This window comes from Parasteatoda tepidariorum, chromosome 11 (assembly GCF_982258835.1).
Source record: "Parasteatoda tepidariorum strain Cologne lab strain chromosome 11, Ptep-v5.0, whole genome shotgun sequence".
Classification (NCBI taxonomy): Eukaryota; Metazoa; Arthropoda; class Arachnida; order Araneae; family Theridiidae; genus Parasteatoda; species Parasteatoda tepidariorum.
In genome coordinates, this window is record NC_141765.1 from 39,898,460 (window position 1) to 39,918,383 (window position 19,924).

At 27.4% G+C, this 19,924-nt stretch overlaps 1 protein-coding gene across 1 annotated transcript in view; it reads right to left on the reverse strand.

The window, feature by feature from the left end:
- Rgl (Ral guanine nucleotide dissociation stimulator-like) overlaps positions 1–18,943 on the reverse strand; it is a 62,109-nt gene extending 43,166 nt beyond the window's left edge. The window contains exons 1-6 of the mRNA XM_071187803.1: positions 18,562–18,943; positions 17,650–17,742; positions 9,285–9,481; positions 8,913–8,975; positions 7,052–7,230; positions 1,537–1,664 (exon numbers count right to left, since the gene is read on the reverse strand). Coding sequence (XP_071043904.1) covers positions 1,537–1,664; positions 7,052–7,230; positions 8,913–8,975; positions 9,285–9,481; positions 17,650–17,742; positions 18,562–18,585 — 684 coding nt within the window. The 5' untranslated portion in view covers positions 18,586–18,943. The remainder of the gene's footprint in view (positions 1–1,536; positions 1,665–7,051; positions 7,231–8,912; positions 8,976–9,284; positions 9,482–17,649; positions 17,743–18,561) is intronic.
- Positions 18,944–19,924: the final 981 nt, after the last annotated feature.

The window sequence follows — 19,924 nt, forward strand, 5'->3', positions numbered from 1 at the left end:
TTAAGCTGAGCGATTTTATTTCTCCTCCACTCCAGTTAAACATAAATTGGCAAGCTGACACAGAAGCTGACATAATAAAAAGAATTTATGTTCTACCCCTCCTCACACCCCATTCAAAATGAATGAATTGAAAAACAGGTGCAGTTGCAATACTTGACCTTGAGTCATTACTCCATTTTCTCATGTTCAAAGACTAAATAGCAGAAATGACCAAGGGCGCCGGCAGTGGGGTGCACTTGCACCCCCCTGGCTTTTTTTAAACAATTAAAGAGATACAGAAAAAAAATTTGGTTATAAAATTTTCTTTATTAAAAATATTTTTATTCAAGAACAAATAATTAAGGAATTATTGATACATAACAATTAAAAAATTGTATAATCAAACAAGAATTGCAATAATCTTGTTAGCTGTCCAAATCTGTTTATAACTTTTTCAATGAATTCTGAGTCATCTTATTCTTATGTACACTGAGCATGCACAAACTACTTAATCTCTCGTGAAACATTGTAGGCGGATTCCATGTTTTGATGCTTCGCATTGTACTAAAAGTGCGTTCAATAGTGCACGTAGTAGCTGGAAGAGTTAGGCCAATTTTGACTGCCTCCCCGATACAGCTGGATAAAACGGTGTGGCCTGAATAACTAAATCGATGTATTCGAGGGATTCATAAGATATTGAAATAGATGAAAAAAATTAACAGATGGAAGCATATGTAATAACAAAATAAAATGTAACAGAATATTTTCACTTTTTTTAGGAGGAATGGTAGTTTGTTAGAGGGTTGCACCCCCTTTTATATTATTCTGCCGGCGCCCTTGGAAATGACAGATAATTTTTTAAAAAATAAGAAAAAGTAGGAAATAACAGGAAAAAAGTGAAGGGGTATAGAAATAATAGGAAAAATAGGAGTTCTTTAAGTAAGAATCAAAGACAAAATTATTTGTTTTAACTCTCCTGGACTAAGCAATCAACAGACTCCTACTGTGAGAAGTTGGTAGTAATGACTCCCTCTGCTTAAGGGCCAGGTGATAAGAAAACAGGTGTTAAATGAATCACCCTTTCTTACTGAGCTATGATTGAAAAGAAACAACTAAGTAGGGGGTGAGGAAGGGAATGATTGATGATATTTAGTACAAGACTCTTACTTCTCCTAACAGTATAGGGAACTAATGATTATTTCTAAAATGATGGTAAAGTAAACATCTTTTAAAAAAGAAAGAAAAATCTTCAAATCTGACAAGGAAAAAAATTTTTTTTTGAAAATGGCAGGAAAATTTATTGAATTTCATTCTGGTTATCTGATTTCCGGATAAGAGGTTCTGTACTGTATTAAGAAATTCTGAGTAAAAGAGTAAATTAAGAGAAGTAATCGTGATCAAAGCAGTCTCTTTTTAAAAGAGAAATATTAGCATAAAAACAAATCAAAAAGTAGATCAAATGAATCAAAACACAGCATTATAAAAAGGATTAGAATCAACAAAGAAATTTTCACAAATGAATTAATAATAAATTGCTCAAATAAAATAAACCCTTACACTGTCAGTATAAGTCAATTGCAAAGCAAATTCTCTGTCAGATATGTCCAAAATACTCCAATGTTGCAATGGTGAAATACCTGAATGTACACCATTAGTATAAACAACTGGATTGTTATTGATGTTTTCTAACAGAAAGAAAAAAGAATAACACATTTAATTATCACTCATAAAAATAACTTTAATTTTTAAAAAAAAACTGTACTATAAACAAAAATATTAAATTGAAAAATATTTAACAAATATATTACTGTTTTATATATAATATTATTATATATTCGTTATAAAAATTAACCACTATTTATGAAATTAAAAATTTGAAAAAAAATGAATCAGGATATTTTGTAAACAGTACTTTTAGCAAATTAAAGAGAAGAAACAAATATTCTTTATTATCAAATAATAATTTTGTTATCCCAACACTTAGCATTTTAAAAAACCTGCAAATAATGTTAACATTTTTAAAATATGTTTATTTTCAGATTCGGTTTTAAATCAGTATAAAGTTTATTTCATTAATAAGAGGTGCTGGTGAAGAAAAAGTTATTCCAACATATTCTTTGGGAATTGCATCAGACTTTAACTGCTGGAATTTGTGAATAAAAAATATCCCAAATGATGCTAAATATTTTTAATGAAGCTAATATTTTGAATGATGCTAAATATTTTTAATTCCAAAATTGATTTATATTGAAATAAATAAAAAAAGAAAGAGAAAACGTTTTTTTCCTATAGAAATATTTATTTACAACATTAAACTAATACTGATGATACTGACAAACATACAGAGGTTTAAAAATTAAGGAACATAAGAAATTAATATATTTTTAACTTAGTAATATATTTTTAACTAAGTAAATTAAGTAGTTTGATCAAATTTAAGAGCAGAAATCATGAAAAAAAATCTTGATCCTACAGGCTTCATGTGCCCACCCTTTCTTCCCTTTTGTCTTTGTTTAGTCAGTAAATTATAGCCTATTGTACAACCTGACTTTGTCCGACTGACAGAGTCCTAGTTTTCTAACACCACTATTAAACAGAAAAAAAATACGATTTAGCATATTTAATCTGCTTCAAACATTATTAAATTACAACTTAAAGTGTTGAATTTATTACAAATAAATCTTCATGTAATTAGAAACTACAAAGTAAAATTTTTAGGATGAAAACCAAAATTTTTCTCATAAAATTTTTCAAAACAAAGTTAATACAATCTCTTTCAGTTATCTTTTAACAATATGGTAACTGTAATTTGTTTCATAAGATTTACGATAAATGGCAGTAGCAGTCTAGACAAAAATACCAGGTTTTGGCTTTATAGATCTAATCCAACTATCTATATCATTAATTTTAAAGTTTTGTCTTTCTATTTTAATTTGCAGAGTTTTGCTAAACTTCTGATATCAAAAATTCCTTTATTAAATACTTTGATGAAAAACAAAAATTTTTCTGGATATAGAGCTTTTGTGTCTTTAAATTGGCTAAATTGATAAAATATTTTCTAAATGACTTAAGTTTCATTTTTCCAAACTAATTAACTAGTTAAAGTAATTATGTAAAGTGTAATTACATATAGGTCAGTTTTCTAAATAAATAGAGTAATATTGAAAAATATAAATACAAAAAAAATTTTTTTTTAAAAGAAGAATGCAGTAAATAACTGATAGCTTTTTATAGGGTGAATAATCAATTTTCCGAAAAATGATACAATATAGAGTTTATTTGAAGTTATTTGCTTATAAATAAGTTTAGAATCACTGAATGAAAATTTGTCGAATAGATCTGTTTATATGGTCTCTTAAATTGAATGGAGAAAATGAAATAAATTTATTAAAAATGTGGGTGTTAAAAAGAATTGTTACAAGCATTAAAAAATTTAATAAGTCTAAATTATTGATTTTATTTTAATAAATTAACACAAAAACGCTCAGCCTATCAAGGGATGCATTAAAAAAACTTTATTTTCCCATTAATGTGATAATGAAACTTTTAAGAAGTACAGCATACTTTTATTAGACAAAAATAGACATTATTTTTGTAATTAAATTTTAAAAAAAATTCAAATTAATTTTTTGAAAATTATTCATAAAAACCCTTTAAACAATGACAGGTGCAGGGCCCTAATAGCTTGAAGACCTGCCACAGTCCAATAATTACCAATGCCACAGTAAAAGCATATCTATTGATGTGCTTTTACTAGAAATGTAGCGGATCTTAAAATTGAGTCAGGTCGGACTACTCAATGAAAACTAAATCTTTCACTTAGACAGTTGCAGGTATTTAGAATTTTTTTTTATTTTATTACCCAGTCAGTTTTGGGTACTGGTTGAAAATCTTGAAACCTAGCAGCTTTTAGCATTGGTATAAACACTTCGTCGTTAGAAACTTTTTCAGTATAAATAACCCATATTTGTGTTACATTGAGAAGAAAATTATGGAAACTTTTACAGTTAATACAATGGTAAGAGAAGTCTAACCTGATTGTTTGAAAATTGAACTTATGAAGTCAGTAAGTAATAAATAGGATTTCTAAAGAAAATGTAACTTAAAGTCACTGATGGCTAAATACATTCATATATACTTCAGTTCAATATAAGCATTAATTAATTTCTACACTTATGGTTGAGTTATGTAAAAATAGAAAGAGTTTTAACAATTTTATGTTTGTGTTCCACCTTAAAGGAATTCAAAGAATTAATATATTAATCCAATGTTTAAAAGTATTTTTTGGTCTATGCAAGTAACAAGATTGATTTAAAAACACAGTGTATGCAACTAATATAGTAAAAGCAACTTTTACTGACAGTGGCAGAAAGTTTTTTTAAAACTTTCCTTAGTTTAAGTTAATATAATAAAATCAAGGCAACTTTAAATTATGTTTTTTTTCTTCCTTCGTGGAGTTAACCAGCAGTAGTATTATTTAATAATTTTCCATTTATTTTTATATGTGCAAAATATGATTAAACATTTTAAAATAAATTATGGTTTTAATTCACAATAAATTAAGGCTGGGGATATAATTTATCTGTTTTTTTTTCTTTTAATGTGTTAATTACATAATCATTTCTTTTTATCAATTAATCAGTAGTGAAATCCAGGAGTGCAAAAAAGTTTTTGAGTCAAGAAGTTTTTTTTTCGGCTTGAAATTTCCCCCAAAAGCTATAACATTCTTTTTTAAGTTACAATAATTTTTTCAAAATATTTTTAGGAAGTGAAGTTTGTACATTATTGAAATTTTCTGATAATTTTTGAAAAAAGAATTTATTTAGTTTTACACAATTCTTAAATAAACTAACCATACGTGTTAAAAGTAATATAAAATCATAACAAATAGAAATAATATATCAAACTAGTCCTACTCATAAATTTAAGGAATTCAGAGTAATAAATGAACAAATTGACAGTAAGTTGATATGGCATAAGGATGCAAAAAATATATTAAAATAAACTTCAAAAATGAATATTATAATATTTAAATTATGATTTACCTTTTCATCTTTCTTATGATTCATCAAAATACTATAATACATTTTAATTTATCAATAAGATTTAACAAAAGTTAGGAATGCACATTGCATTTTCTTTTTAAATTCAAACAAAAATTTTCCCCGAATCACATTTACACGATCAAACATTTTCTGCACCCCTGGTGAAATCTATAACGCCTAAACCAATAATTTTTAGCATAAACAATTTACAGATTGGTAGATTACATGGGTTTTCAAAAAAATAAACTTGCTTTGAAGAATTGTTTTAGGTTTACAACAATTTACAATTTGGTTGCGTTTAGCATAAATGAATGTTACCCAGCACTGAATATCCAGCAAAATAATCTGGTTCTAGGTTCCTTGGCACTGAGTAATTAAAATTGATAGCTGGATACTACAATTCATTAGCCAAGTCAGTCAGGAAATGAAAATCTGGCAGGGAACTGAGCGATTGTGCAATATTTGATACATTCCCTTGTTTTACAACAATTATTATTATAAGTCATTCCAAAGAAATAGCAAAAGAATACAAAATACTTAATTCTAAATTGACAAAACTATCTTTGAAAGAAACACGCTTAAAAGCAGCAGAATTTTCAAAAGAAAGAATAAATATAGCAATAAAGAAAACGAAGGAAATAAAAATAAAAATATGACCACCGAAGCCAACGTCTTCAGGGGTACCGGCCTCGGAAGCCAAAAAACAAAACCTTTTCTACTGAGAGAGAGGCTAAATTAAATGCAAAAAAATATTAACAAAAGCACTAGAAAAGGAATTACCTTGTGGAATTCTAATAATTTGCTTATAATGTCATATGTTCTATTATATGTTCTATGTAATATTATATGTTCTTATTAAATATTTTTTTGCATTTTTTTGAAGCTAAATTTCTTGAGTAAAATGAATTTAAAGCTTTTAGATACATTGATGATTTGATTTTGTTCAATTGCGATAATTTTAATTTTATTTATAGTATTTATCCTAAAGATTTGGTTTTGAAGAAAACTAATGAGAATTGCTTAAATGTTGAATATTTAGATTTTAAAATTGATATTGTTGATAAAATAATTAAAATTGGTGTTTTTGATAAAAGAAAAGCTTTTAAATTTAAAGTTATTTTTTTGAGCAACTTTAATACTAATCTGTGAAATAAAACTTTTAAAAATTTAGTTTTTTCATAATTGGTTAGGATTAAAAATATTTGCAATAACGTTGAAAGTTTTCAGGAGGCTGTGATAGCTTGAGTAATAATGATTTTCCTTTTAACTTTTGTAATATAAATTTTTTGATTAAAAAAATGATTGAATAATACTAGATTTTTATTTCTTTTAACAGGGCACAATTCAAGTCTTAACTGAGCAGCCCCAGTTAAGCATTATATTAATTTGTTACATATTCTTCTTCTCTTTTTTTCATTCTGTGCATTTTATAGAGGGCGTTGTTTTCTTTTGTTTTAAGTGTTTCCTTTGCATTTAGTTTGCTTGCGAAATCGCTGTTTGAAAAGTTTAATGTGAGTTTTTATTTTCTCAAGTTTTTGTTTGAATTTCTTTTCTGAATTGGTTTTATGCATTTCATGTATTTTTTCCTGGACTTATACAAAACCTTTGGGGTACTGAGAGAGTTAATTTTGGCATTTAATTTGGCCTCTCTCTCAATAGAAAATGTTTTGTTTTATGGCTTCCGAGGCCAGTACCCCCTGAAGAGGTAGGTGTCGGTGGTCACATTTTTATTTTTATTTCCTTCGTTTTTCTTTATTGCTATATTCATTTCAAAGAAATATAATATGAACATATTTTGAATAGGTTTTGAAAATTTTTTGTTTCAAAATGACAATAAGAAATAGATAAATTAAATTAACTACAAACTACTATGACTATGAGATCCATGACTATTGGATCTTGTCTGACTCCGTCACACAATTGGAGGATAAGGAACAACAACAACAAACTACTAAGAAGAAACAGGTATTTCTGATGCTGTATAACCAGATTATGTTTACATATAAATATAAATGAAAACAGTTTACCAGCATTTCCAGAGTTTTTATACTTCAAAAGTTTATGTTTTGCTCTGAGATCTAGAACACTTCCAGGTACAAATCTTCTAGTAAATTCCTTTAATTTGAGTAAAGTCAAAAATTGAGGAGGTTCGAAGAAGTCTTCAGAATACATGTCCAGCCAAACCAACAATACTTTTTCAATAGTTCTGAAACAGAATATGGAAAGGGTATAAGATTATGAAAGTTCAATCAGGCAAAAAAAAAAAATATATATATAAAATTAATATACTGGTAATTTTATCTTCAATTGAGAAATTAAACTATTATAATATTGTTTTAATATAATTTCAGAAAATTATTTAATTTGAATTGGTGTAATTTATCCTAATTAAAACCAATTGGAACCTTTTGACAAATCACAAGAAAAGTGAATTCTTATAAATCTATTACTCATTGGATACACAAATGAAAAATCAGATGCATTACAATGTTTGAATGTATTATCCAGTCAATGTATAGGGGAATTTAGACAATGAAAAAGCAATAAAATATCAAGAAATTAAATTTAATTATGTTTCTAACTAAAATTGCTTTTATGCACTCTCCTCAAATTTACAATTACAAAATACCATGCCCACATTACCAATCCCATATATTTTAGTTAAAATATAACAAATAATAAACATAAAAGCATTTTGTAACATATAAACTAAAAATGCAACCTCTATCTTAAAGGCAAAATTTTCTTGTTATACATTTTAATTTAATCTTATCCTCTTGTTATCAATTATGCTTTTGGGTGAAATTTTAGTTTATAATTGCAAATAAATTTGTATGTACAGTAAAGAACCCGTTATCCGGAAATCAGAAAACCGGAAAACCAAAAAACCGGAAAGAAAATCGATAAATTTTCTCGCCATTTTTTAAAAAAAATTTTTTTCCTCATAAGATTTCACGATTTTTCTTTCTTTTTTTAAAGATGTTTATCTTACCATCATTTTGGAAATAATCATTAGTGTATTACTTCATCGTTTTTTTCTTATTTTTAAGATTATTTCCAAATTTTTTTTTTTTAGTTGGGTTTAACAATAAAAAAAACGGCTTTTTGTAGCGATTCAGAAAACCGGAAAAATCAGTTATCCGGAATAGCGATGGTCCCGACGGTTCCGGATAATCGGTTCCCTACTGTATTATAAACTACACCAATATTTCTTAATTGAAATATAATTTATCTTACATGACACTGTTCAGCTATAAATAATTTCAATATAATAGAGGATTTATATTTGATTGTAACAGTGGGCACAACTATAACAAAAATATTGACATCCGAGATTGTCGCAGAATATCACTGTATCTGTATGTCAACAAAACAAATAAGAAAACAAAGTTTATACTGCAATGAATTTATTTTAAAAACATATTAAACTGGTAGACATACTCACAAACAGAGGGACAAATGAGCAACAAAAAGAAAGAATGATACAAACAATAATGCTTCAACAGAAGCTTAAATACTCTTTAAACAGATAACGAATGACGTCATGATGCATGCGAGAACGACCAACAGCAAATTAAAAGAAACTGGCCGATCCCTGCAGACCGTGACATTACCGCGGTAAGTTGAATGCATGAGGCCGTCATCTTAAACGACTGACAAAGATTGAATCTATAAACTTTTGTAATTTAATCAATCCAAACAGAATGATACTATTGAATTTAATATAGGGGAAGAAATTAAAGATAAAATTTTATAACATGTTTTATTTAAACCACATTTTGTAGTTGTCTCTTTTATTTAATAAAAAGGAAAAGAGATAAAAAAATAAAAAGCAATTATAAGCTTCATAAAAAAATTGATTAAAATAAAGTTTAAAAATAGAAAAACCTTTTATGATTTTCTCGAAGTTCCAAAGAAACTTTTGAGCTTTCACAATGCATTTGCTCATACCTAGAAGAAATGAAACTATATTTAAAAAAAAATATTTAACAACGAGTACAATTCATTATGTTAAATGGACACTATTTAAGATAAATATTTTTTATTAAAAAAAATATTGAATAATTAATGCTATTTATTACTAAGCACAAAAGATTTTTTCAAGGTAAAGCAAATTATTCATTAGATTTTTCTCTTTTTAATATCTTCTATATAAAGCAAGATAGATCAAAGTTTACTATAATGATTTTCAGAGTTAATTAACAAAAAAGTTTTTTTTACAAAGACAGTTTAAATTATATTATTTTAAAATATGTTTACCTATTTATAAGGATAGTTAATACTTGACTTGGAACTGCAAAAGATCTATAAGTTGATAAAAAAATATTCATGTATGTAGATTCAAGATCTCCTAAATCTGTTGTAAGACTTTCAACTAATTTTTCTATAGTGCCTGCTTTTATCATTCTTATTCGAATGGTTTCCCATTCAAGATGTGAAACTTGTTCAGATGAATCCTAAAAATTGAATTAATTACAATTAAATTGATAAAATAGTTTAAATAATCAAATAAAGATATTTTAATTAAATAAATTTGTCAAAACTGTTTCAAGTAAGAGACAAAGAAAACCAAAAAGTAAATGTTTAGGAGAAAAATATTAAAAAAATTATTACAAACAATTGTGTGTATGAGCATGGTAAAACTAGGATACCTTGTAGATTCATAGGTATGTTATCCAGAAAATGCCAATATGAGTAATTCTTCAAAACCTTCAACAAATATGACCTTGATACAGTATTTTAACAGAATTCATTGAAAATTTTTGGTTCATGACTTTTCCTTTCTTTTCAAATTTCTCAAGAAATGCTGTATTTTTTGTAAATGTAATACTCACAATTTTTGATAAAAACTTATCCATAAAGGGATTTGACGGTCAGTTAAAAAGGTATATTCACAAAGATGTCATATTTTTAAAAATTGAATTTTTTGCTGTATGTTTCATAATTACATGAAGATTATTAAAGGAATAAAACAAAAATTACAGAATATTAGAAATTTGAAATCAAAGCATTTAAAATTTGGCAGGACATGAGTATTTTAAGTAAAAATTTCCCATTATTTGTACAAAAAATAAATAAATAAAATAAAGAACTTTTTTTTTAATGTGATAAATTGGTAGTCAACCATGTGTAAAAGATTCAGTTTGTAGGTTTTCTTAAAATAAAGGAAAAAATTCAGATATGTAACATTCACATATTTTTGAGTTTTTCTCCATTTATAAGCAAAACAATAATAAAAAAATGATACAGTTACATGAAGACTCCTTAAAAAATCTTCAAAAATTACCACTGTAAACAATATTAATTTTGAATCATAAAATTTTCAAAAATTATTTAATACCATTGAATACTTAGTCAAAATTTTATTTAAATTTAACTTTCAAATGCAAGACTTTAATACAAATAAGATAAGAAGTAAAATGTTTATAATTTATTACCTGTAAAGAAGGCTAAATAGTGACCAACTATATAAACTATACTTTATAAAACCAGTTTTACCTAAATTAAATTGATGAAATAAAAAAAAAGTTAGACATAAGACTGTTAGTCAGATTGTTTTGCTTTCTGGAAACCATACTACTGGCAAATCGGAATAACTTTTGGACTAGTTTAATAGAAAATGGTTTAATTTGAAGTTGTTCTCAATGTGGTTGAAGTTTTCATGATCCAGAGTTTTCCAAAATAAGAAATTTTCACAATCAATTTCATCTTAAAAACTACTTTCTTGTAAAAAGCTCTTGAATTGTTTTCTGTTTTGATTGTATACTTTTAATTGAACAGTATTATAAAATAAAAAAATTTAACACTTGCAATTTTTTGCATGATGTTTTTATTGTATAACTTACCAAATAATTTAATTTTTAATTCAGTTGTCAGTGTTGCAATGCTAGTTAGCTTTACAAAGATTGTAAAAAAATAAAATAATATCCACAGCATTTAATTAATTAAACATAAATATTAATAAAGGATAGAAAGGATTAAAAGTACAGCGGCCAATGGCTTAAAATTGTACAATCTTTTAGCATGCACATGTGAGATTGAACTGATACCTATTTAGCTTTTTGCCCCCTTCTCAAAACCATATACTAGTTTTAAAACTGAGATCAATTTTTATTAAAATCTAAATAATGTATAGTACAACCAAATTGAAAATACTAATCAACAGATACCACACTTGATGGTTGCTTTCAGATTTCATAGTTTATAAGGAGCTAACTTTTCTTCATACAATGAATTGAATTTTTTTAGGAGCTATTGATATTAATTTCCCTATTTTTTATTACTTTTCACCTCCTACATACAATGTTTAACCCAAGAATGTATCCTGAGTAGAGAATGTAATCTTGCACTGTTTTTGCCACTACTGGATTTTAGAATTGAGATATACTAATCCTGCAGGATTAATAAGTCTTAATTAAGTACTCCTTACAAAGTAAGAATTAATTTAATAAATTATAACTGAGAGAAGTATGGAGAAACAAAGAATTTATGAAGTTTAAGAATATGAAATTTAACCTTTCATTAAGACAATACAAAGAGAATTATGAAAATTATGGACTTAACATGTTTACAGTTAATTTTTAATGCTAAAAAATAAGAATATAAACAGGGGTCTGTTTAGAAGAAATTTGGGACCCTTCACAAAATATTCTAACTTAAAAACAGACCCTCCACAAAATGATTTTTCTTTTAATTGGACTCTTCACAAATTTGTTTATTTTCATTATTGTTTTGTTAATTGAATAAACCCTTCCAAGATGGATTTAATTAAGAAAGATGGATGTAAATGAATTAAGTTTTGTCTTTGGCAGACAATTCTTCCATTATTCGTCCGAAATGAATATTCTGTGTTCAGTAGTATATGCTAAATATCAAATATTTGTATGTTGCATCTCTAATTTAGAAGCAGCAATTGCTGTTTATTTTTGAAAATTTTATTTTTTTAATTATAATTTTACAGTGTTGAGCATAATCTTGTATGTCTTTACAATTTAAAAACTCATTGAAAAAGTTTTTTGCAATAACCGGACCTTATTTGTACAAATTCATAAAAGCAGGAACCTGGTTGAAAGAATGTAATTTTTTCACAATTTCACGAAAACCGAACCTTTCACAAAATGTTTGGACAGACCCCTGATAAAAAACATAACCAATCCAATGAGTCATCCCTATATCAAGATAGAATTTTAGTGCCCCATAAGTCGCTCAATGAATAGTCTCTTTCGACTCAACTGTAGTTAGTTTTATGAATGATACATATTCCAATCCACAGTATTGAGTAGTCTATTGAATTAAAACAAATTTAATTATAATAAAAGAGATTTGATTTTACAGATTTAGCTCCTGATTCTTTTGGAATAAAATTTAAACCTAATCAACATGCTCAGTCACCATTATAAATCCACCTATAATTTTGTTTTTGGAATTCCTATTTAATTTTTGGTCATTATAAAAATTCAAATATTTTTTGACAAGCAAATCATTTAATAATAGTGAGAAAAGTTGAAGTCAAATAATTTTGTAATCACTAATTGCATATTATGACTAGACAGAGTTTTACACAAACCTTATAATAAAATTGGAACAGATTTTTCAGACAACTGCACTCGATGTTTGGCAAATTTTTTTCTTGCTAACCAATTTTGTCACATTCTTATTGGCACCCCTTTTGTCATATGCTGAAAATGGAATCAAATATTGCTACCCTAATAAATTTGAAGTTCACTTGTCTTGCAGTTATTTTTTAACACATACCATGCATTTTATAAAAAAAACAGTGTAGGGCATAGGTGGGGAACCTGCGGCCTCCGCGAGGTTCTTGTGCGGCCCTTTGCCACCTAGTACAAAATGGTAGAGTTCGTTTCAAAAAACAACTATTGTACATCAACGCCATGACAGTTGCGCGAAAAATCCCTCCAAAGATTCCTTTACTGAAAATTCCACAATGTTTATGTAATTTACATATCTAAAAGAAACGAATAATGTTCTATGTAATATTTATTTGAAAATAAATTAAAATTACAAAATACTATTTACAAAATTTGTGAAAAATTAGTGTGTGTGAAAAATGAGAAGCATCATCAGCAGGCATCTTTTAGTGCCTTTGTAAATCAAAATTCCGCTGCAGTTGCTGTTACGTATAAAATAGCACATACTTGGAAAAAGGGGCAAACCATTTAGTGACATTGAAATAATTAAAGAATGTATTGTTGAAGCAGTGAGTATGTTAGATCCAAGAAATGTCGACAAATACAAACAATTACCTCTTTCAAGAAGAACTGTAACAGACCAATAGCACGAATTAGCGCAAAATGTAACAGAGCAACTTCATACAATTATACAAAATGAAGATGTTTATTTTTCAATTGCTTTAGATGAAAGCACTGATAAAACAGATTCGGCACAAGTTTTATATTTTATTCGTGCTATAACTAAAGATTTTCATTGTTACGAAGAACTACTTGCGTTGGGTACACTAACTGGAAGAACTCGCGGAGCCGATATTTTCGATAACTTCAAAGAAGTATGTAATAAATTACAATTGAATGTCAGTAATTTAGTCAGTGTTTGCACCGATGGCGCACCTTCCATGAGAGGCAAAAAAGAAGGATTCGTTGCTTTGTTAAAAAAGGAAAACTTAAACTTGAAAAAATTGATATCATTTCACTGCATTTTGAATCAGCAAAATCTTTGCGCAAAATCTACCATTTTGCAAGACACTCTGGATAGAACCATTGCCATTGTCAACTATATTTGCGTAAATGCAATGCATCATCGTGAATTTCGGCAGATGCTCTCTTTAGATGAGGAAACGTATAGTGTTGACCTACCATACTACTGCAAGGTTCGCTGGCTATCGACAGGTCAGGTTTTGATAAAAGTTTTGTCTTTACGACGACAAATTTTAAACTTTTATCAAGAACAAGGAAAACAATGTGATCTATCAGATGAAGTATTTCTCAGAAACCTTGCATTTTTGTCTGATATGATGACAAAACAAAACAATTTAAATATTTGCCTGCAAGGTGAAACGAGGTATATTTATGAAATGTGGTAAAAGATCCAAGCGTTTAGAAAAAAATTATCATTTTTCAAAACATTGCTTTGTCGATCGAAAATATCTGCACAACACTTCCCGAAGCTAGCTAAAATGTTAAATGAGCAGAACTGTGAAAATAAAATATTCGATGAATATGTAGGTGTCTTGGATTGTTTAATAGAAGAGTATACTAAAAGATTTTCTGATTTTGACGAGCACACTCCTGCTATGAAACTGGCATTTGAACCACATTTAATAGATATATCCGAGATTCCTGCAGAACTACAAATGGAGTTAATTGATTTAGGGGAAGATAGTATCATCAAATCCCTTTTTAACGCTAAAAAGGATCCCATAGAAATCTGGAGAAATGCTGTTGAATATCCATGCCTTTGAGAACATGCTCGCCGTTTACTTTCCTACTTCGGAAGTACCTACTGTTGAGAGACAACATTTTCTCTCATGTCAAAAATAAAAACAAATTTAAGAACGCAAATTACAGATGCACATTTAGAGGATCAATTAAAGCTGTGTGTTACGAAGCTTGATCCAAATATACAATTACTGTCAAACAAAAAACAAAGCCAAATAAGTCACTAACTTAGTGAATAAAAAAATATTTTTTATTGTATTTTTTTATAATATTTTTATATTATTTTATATGTATATTATATTTAAAATTTTGTAGTATTATATTTTATTTTTTCTATATAATGCAATAAATTGTTAAATCTATAGAAAAACTATAATAATTTCACAAAAGTCACTTTCTTAGGTCAATCAGCTTATGCGGCCTCTCTTATTGCTGCCTAATTTAAATGTGGCCTCTAATGGTAAAAAGGTTCCCCACCTCTGGTGTAGGGTATACCTGGCCATGGCACTTAACCTTAAAAAAGACCTCAGTAACTATGAAATAAAAATGTAATCTATTTCACAGACATTTTTAAACAAAAAATTACAGTTCAAAAATGAAAAATACTGCAGATCAATATTGAACCATTATCCCTAGGCTATTATTCTATTATACATCAGCTCAAATATTTGGTAAATCTAACATTTCAAACACTTTCTTTAACATTCAATAAATAAAAATACTACAAATCAATATAAAATCCAAGTCAACAGTTCTGTTACCATTCAACATAAATAAATATATATATATATATATATATATATATATATATATATATATATATATATAAAATCCCCTAGAAAATAAAACTCACCTAAAAGTTCAAGATCCTCACCTTCTAATTATTGCTAAGATCATTCACTTCGAAAAACCACAAACAACATACAAAATCAAATTAAAAGAAAATTCTGACTCAAAATTCACTTTACAAAAACCGATTATGCCCACCGAAGCAGTCATTCTTCAGAAGAAAAAAAAATTTCACAGAAAACTCAATCCTAAAACCCCCATTTAAAAATTAAATTTCCACAGAAATTTTTATGTAGAAAAACAAGACACCAATAAATCATTCAACACATCCTTACTCTTAATTACCATTTGCGCAAATAGAAAATATTCATAATTATCATCACATCCAATATAATTTTGCCTACATCATTCTCCCAAAATTTTATTAACATCACTTTGAGAGCTACATTATAATTCTAATCAAACTATTATCAGCTATTGCTGAACTAGGTAAGAAAAAAAATCTTCAAACATTGGATGCAGATGCCTGATAAATCTGTATCTAAAAGTAAATAAAAGTTACAAATTGTTTAATAATTGTAATAGTAAGTTAAGATGTTTATCATAAAATGTTGCACAATAAAGTAATATCATGGAATCATATTATAATAAGATACATCATATTTAATTTTACTTTTTGAATGTAGGTTAATTATCAAAATCAAAAACATTTTACTAGCAGAAAACATTAAAAAAATGACAATAAATAAATATTACAAGTTTAAAGTTATACAATAATACCTTTAGCTTAGGAACAAAGAATTTTCTAACAGGGACTTTAATTATAGGGAAATTAATTTTACAGAAAAATTAATTTTTATAAATTTAATACTGATGACAACCAAAGAAACTGTATCTTCATCTTAGAAAACTGGATTATACCTTGTTATTTATCAGTCCAATGAGAATTTAAAAACCAAGCATTATTTTTACCAGATTTTTATGTATAAAGATAATCTAATTAATAAATTTATTTTTAAATTTATAAAAATATTAATATATTATAATGGAAATAAAAGAAAAATTATTAATATTAAAATAATTAATAAATTTATGCAATCCGGAGGATGGGTTATAATTTTTTTCTTCCGTGTCCCGTCTATATTTTTGGTGTATTTGTCAAGCTACAGCACGTAACCAGAATCACTGTAATCAAATATAGATGATACAAGTACACAAATAAATCAAAACCAAAATGTTTAAAATAAGAAATATCCCATGCCACTCCAAATTTTGGTGGAGTCCCTCATCCGCTGAACAGAAATTCTGGCTCTCTGTGCAATTTTAAAAGATCATAGTAATAAGATTCAGTTTTGGAGATTTAAAATTATAATTTAAGTTTTAAAAATATAAAATGCTATAATGTATACAAGTACATTATGGCAGGTAGAGGTTACTTTGAAATACATTAAATGGGTATTCGGGAGTTATTAGATCAATCCTTGAAATTAATAGCTGGAGCTAATATATTACAGTACAGAACCCGCTATCCGGAAATCAGAAAACCGGAAAACCAAAAAACCGGAAAAAAATTCGAAAAATTTTCCCGCCATTCAAAAAAAAAAAATTTTTTTTTTCCTCATAAGATTTTAGGATTTTTTGCTCTTTTTTGAAAGATGTCATTAGTGTATTACTTCATCGTTTTTTCTTCTTTTTAAGATTATTTCCAATTTTTTTTTAGTTGGGTTTAACAAAAAAAAAACAATAAAAAAACGGCTTTTTGTAGCGATTCAGAAAACCGGAAAAATCAGTTATCCGGAATATCGATGGTCCCGATCGTTCCGGATAATCGGTTCCCTACTGTACTACTATAATCACTATTTCCATGAACTTTAAGGTAAAACTTATCATACTTCTCATGGTAACTTTGATTAAATCAATTTGATAATTATTAATCTCTCAGGTGGGTGCTAGTAACCTAAACTAGGTCAGAATTTTTCTGGATAAGCCTTCATTAGAATTGATAGCTCATAGTTAACTTGACCTCAAGTTATGCTGTTAAAAATCAATCTTAGAACTGTTATTTAAAATAAAATAAATAAATAAAAAAATACAAAGTAATATTTTACAAAAGGGAACATTTCTGTATCGAGATCTGCGGCTGAATAGCAAAGTCTAGGCAACTTCCAGACAACAGCCAGTGAGTAACTAGAAAAATATCACAAAAGTAGACCAACTCAAAGGGGATAACTCATAGTCATCCCGGACAAACCTCTACAGATATTATTTAAAGAAATTTACGCATCTAAAAATCCTTTGGCACCCACCTTGACAATTGTAGTTGGTGAGACAGATCACTATAAGGAAATGTTCCTCGAAAGAGAAATTAAAATAAATTATATTATTCCAGTTTTCCAAAGCATTATGGAAGTTGTAAAACTTACCGATTTTGCATGATGGTAACGGACTTTCTTTAAATACACTGCATAAACAGCTCCATCAATGTCTTCTTCACCCCATAATTTTAAAGATGGTTGCTAAAGAAAAGTAATCTAAATTGTAAAACTAGATAACAATATAAGAAACAAAAGCAATTCATTTGCAAAAATATATATGCTTTTATCCTGTTATAAAAATATCTCTTCAATAATTTATTGACAAAATATAATATAATTTAAAGCAACAAAAGCATAAAAAACTGAACTCAAGATAGGAATAGACTAGCTTATAACAAATAAAAAAAGCGTTATATTTATACGCAAATGTTATTTATAACAACTAATTATCACCTAAAATTGTTCAATGATACGATACCTAGTATTAAATGAAATATATCTATAGAAACATTAACTATTAAAAACAACGCATGCTTACGAGAGTAACAGAGCAATAAGAAACTTCATTTATTAATCTTGCAATTAAACAGTGAATCCTAGCGTATAATTTCGAAACATTAAGAATGCTTTTAATGAATGTTTTGACGTTTTTTTTTAACCCTTCAAAAATAATTATTTACAGCTTTATATTAGAGCTTTCTTCATTTAAATAAAAATATAACACGAGAGTAACAAGAAATGGCAGTTATTAATTAGTCTAAAATACAGATTCCTCAACCAATAATTAAAACCTGAACAGAAAAAAGAAGATAATTAGAAATAAAAATAAATGCGCAAAGCATAATTATAAAGAGAAACCATAAAATAAAGCAAATTTCTAAAAGACACTGAACACTATAAGAATTATAGTGTTCAGTGAATAAGAATTATAGTTTATAAGTTAATAATTCAAAAAGAAGCGGCTATGGTTTGTCATTCAGCATAAAAATGATTTATTTATTCCATACTAAAAATACTTACCAAACCGTCAGTAACGGGGTTCATATTAAAATTTAATTACATATCCTTTACGTGACACTCACATTCTTTCTGTTTGTAAACAACAAAATCGGAAATTATTCATCCAGTTTCGTTATTAGTCTTTAAATGTTGCCAAAATTGTTTTGTACAATGATAACAAGCTTAGGTGGCAATTCTGCAACAAATATCGATTGTTTTAAAAATCGAAGCAAATGAAAAAAAATATTAATTGATCTAAGAAATGTTTTTAAAAAGTTTCAAAAAGCCGAAATCATATTTAGGTAAGAGTTATCAGAGAACGTTAAAACTAAAGCTCGGGACCTACTCTAGTTCCGGTTAAAAAGTTTGCAGCTGCTTACTACATGTTATTCTGATAGGCGATGTTTTCAAACGGATAATTTTGTTTTCAATAAAAGAAATAAACTAGATGATTTCTGAGCTCAAATCTGCCGTATTTCATAAGATATTAATGTTATTATGTAATTCTGGGGAGTTTGGAGTGAAAATTTGTTTTAGTTATTTTGTTATTTATTATTAAAAAAGGTGGCATGGTTGCCAGATTTTGAATAACTCGCTTTTTTGGCAGTCTTGATTTGACCTCTTTCCATTTGTTTATTACTGTTTGTTCGTGTTGCAAGCTGTGCACCATATTACGTTAGTGTTAACACTTTTAGTATTGTAAACAGTATTGTTAGCATTGTTAACATAAGTAATCAAATGCATTGCTTGCAAGAATCTCAAAGCACAATGATGCCAAATGGCTTTAAAATACAACTGAAACAGTAACCCGGAAATTTAGGCAGTCCCGAGCTTGCAGCGCTCCCTAGTGTAGAAAACACCATCCATACTGAATAGTACTAGCGTCTACACCTTGACGTTTCAAAAAAGTGCTGCATTCTGTGCACATGCGTGAAGCTCAAAGCTGATGACGGAACTGTCTGCTTTGAGTTTCGTTTCAATACTATTATGCTTTTTTTTTTTTCTAACTCCAAATTCTGTGAGGGTTTTTAAGCACTGAATTCTCGCTAGTAATGATTAATACTCGAATAATTTAATATGTATATTTAAATATTTATGTAGCAATATAAACAAATCTCACTTTTATCATTGCCTTATAAAAATCCTTTAATTAAGTGATCTATTTACATTTTATTGCTTGCATTAAAATGAAATTCTCTCAATTCTCAAAGCAAAATATTTGTGTTATTTAGTGATAAGTAATCTGATTCAAACAAGTATTCACCCCCCCCCCAAATAATATACAACTGATTTAAATAAAATATTTATTGTTTTTTATTGTCTAATAGTATAATGACTTTAAAATAATATAGTATAAATAAGCGAAACAGAATGGTATGAATAA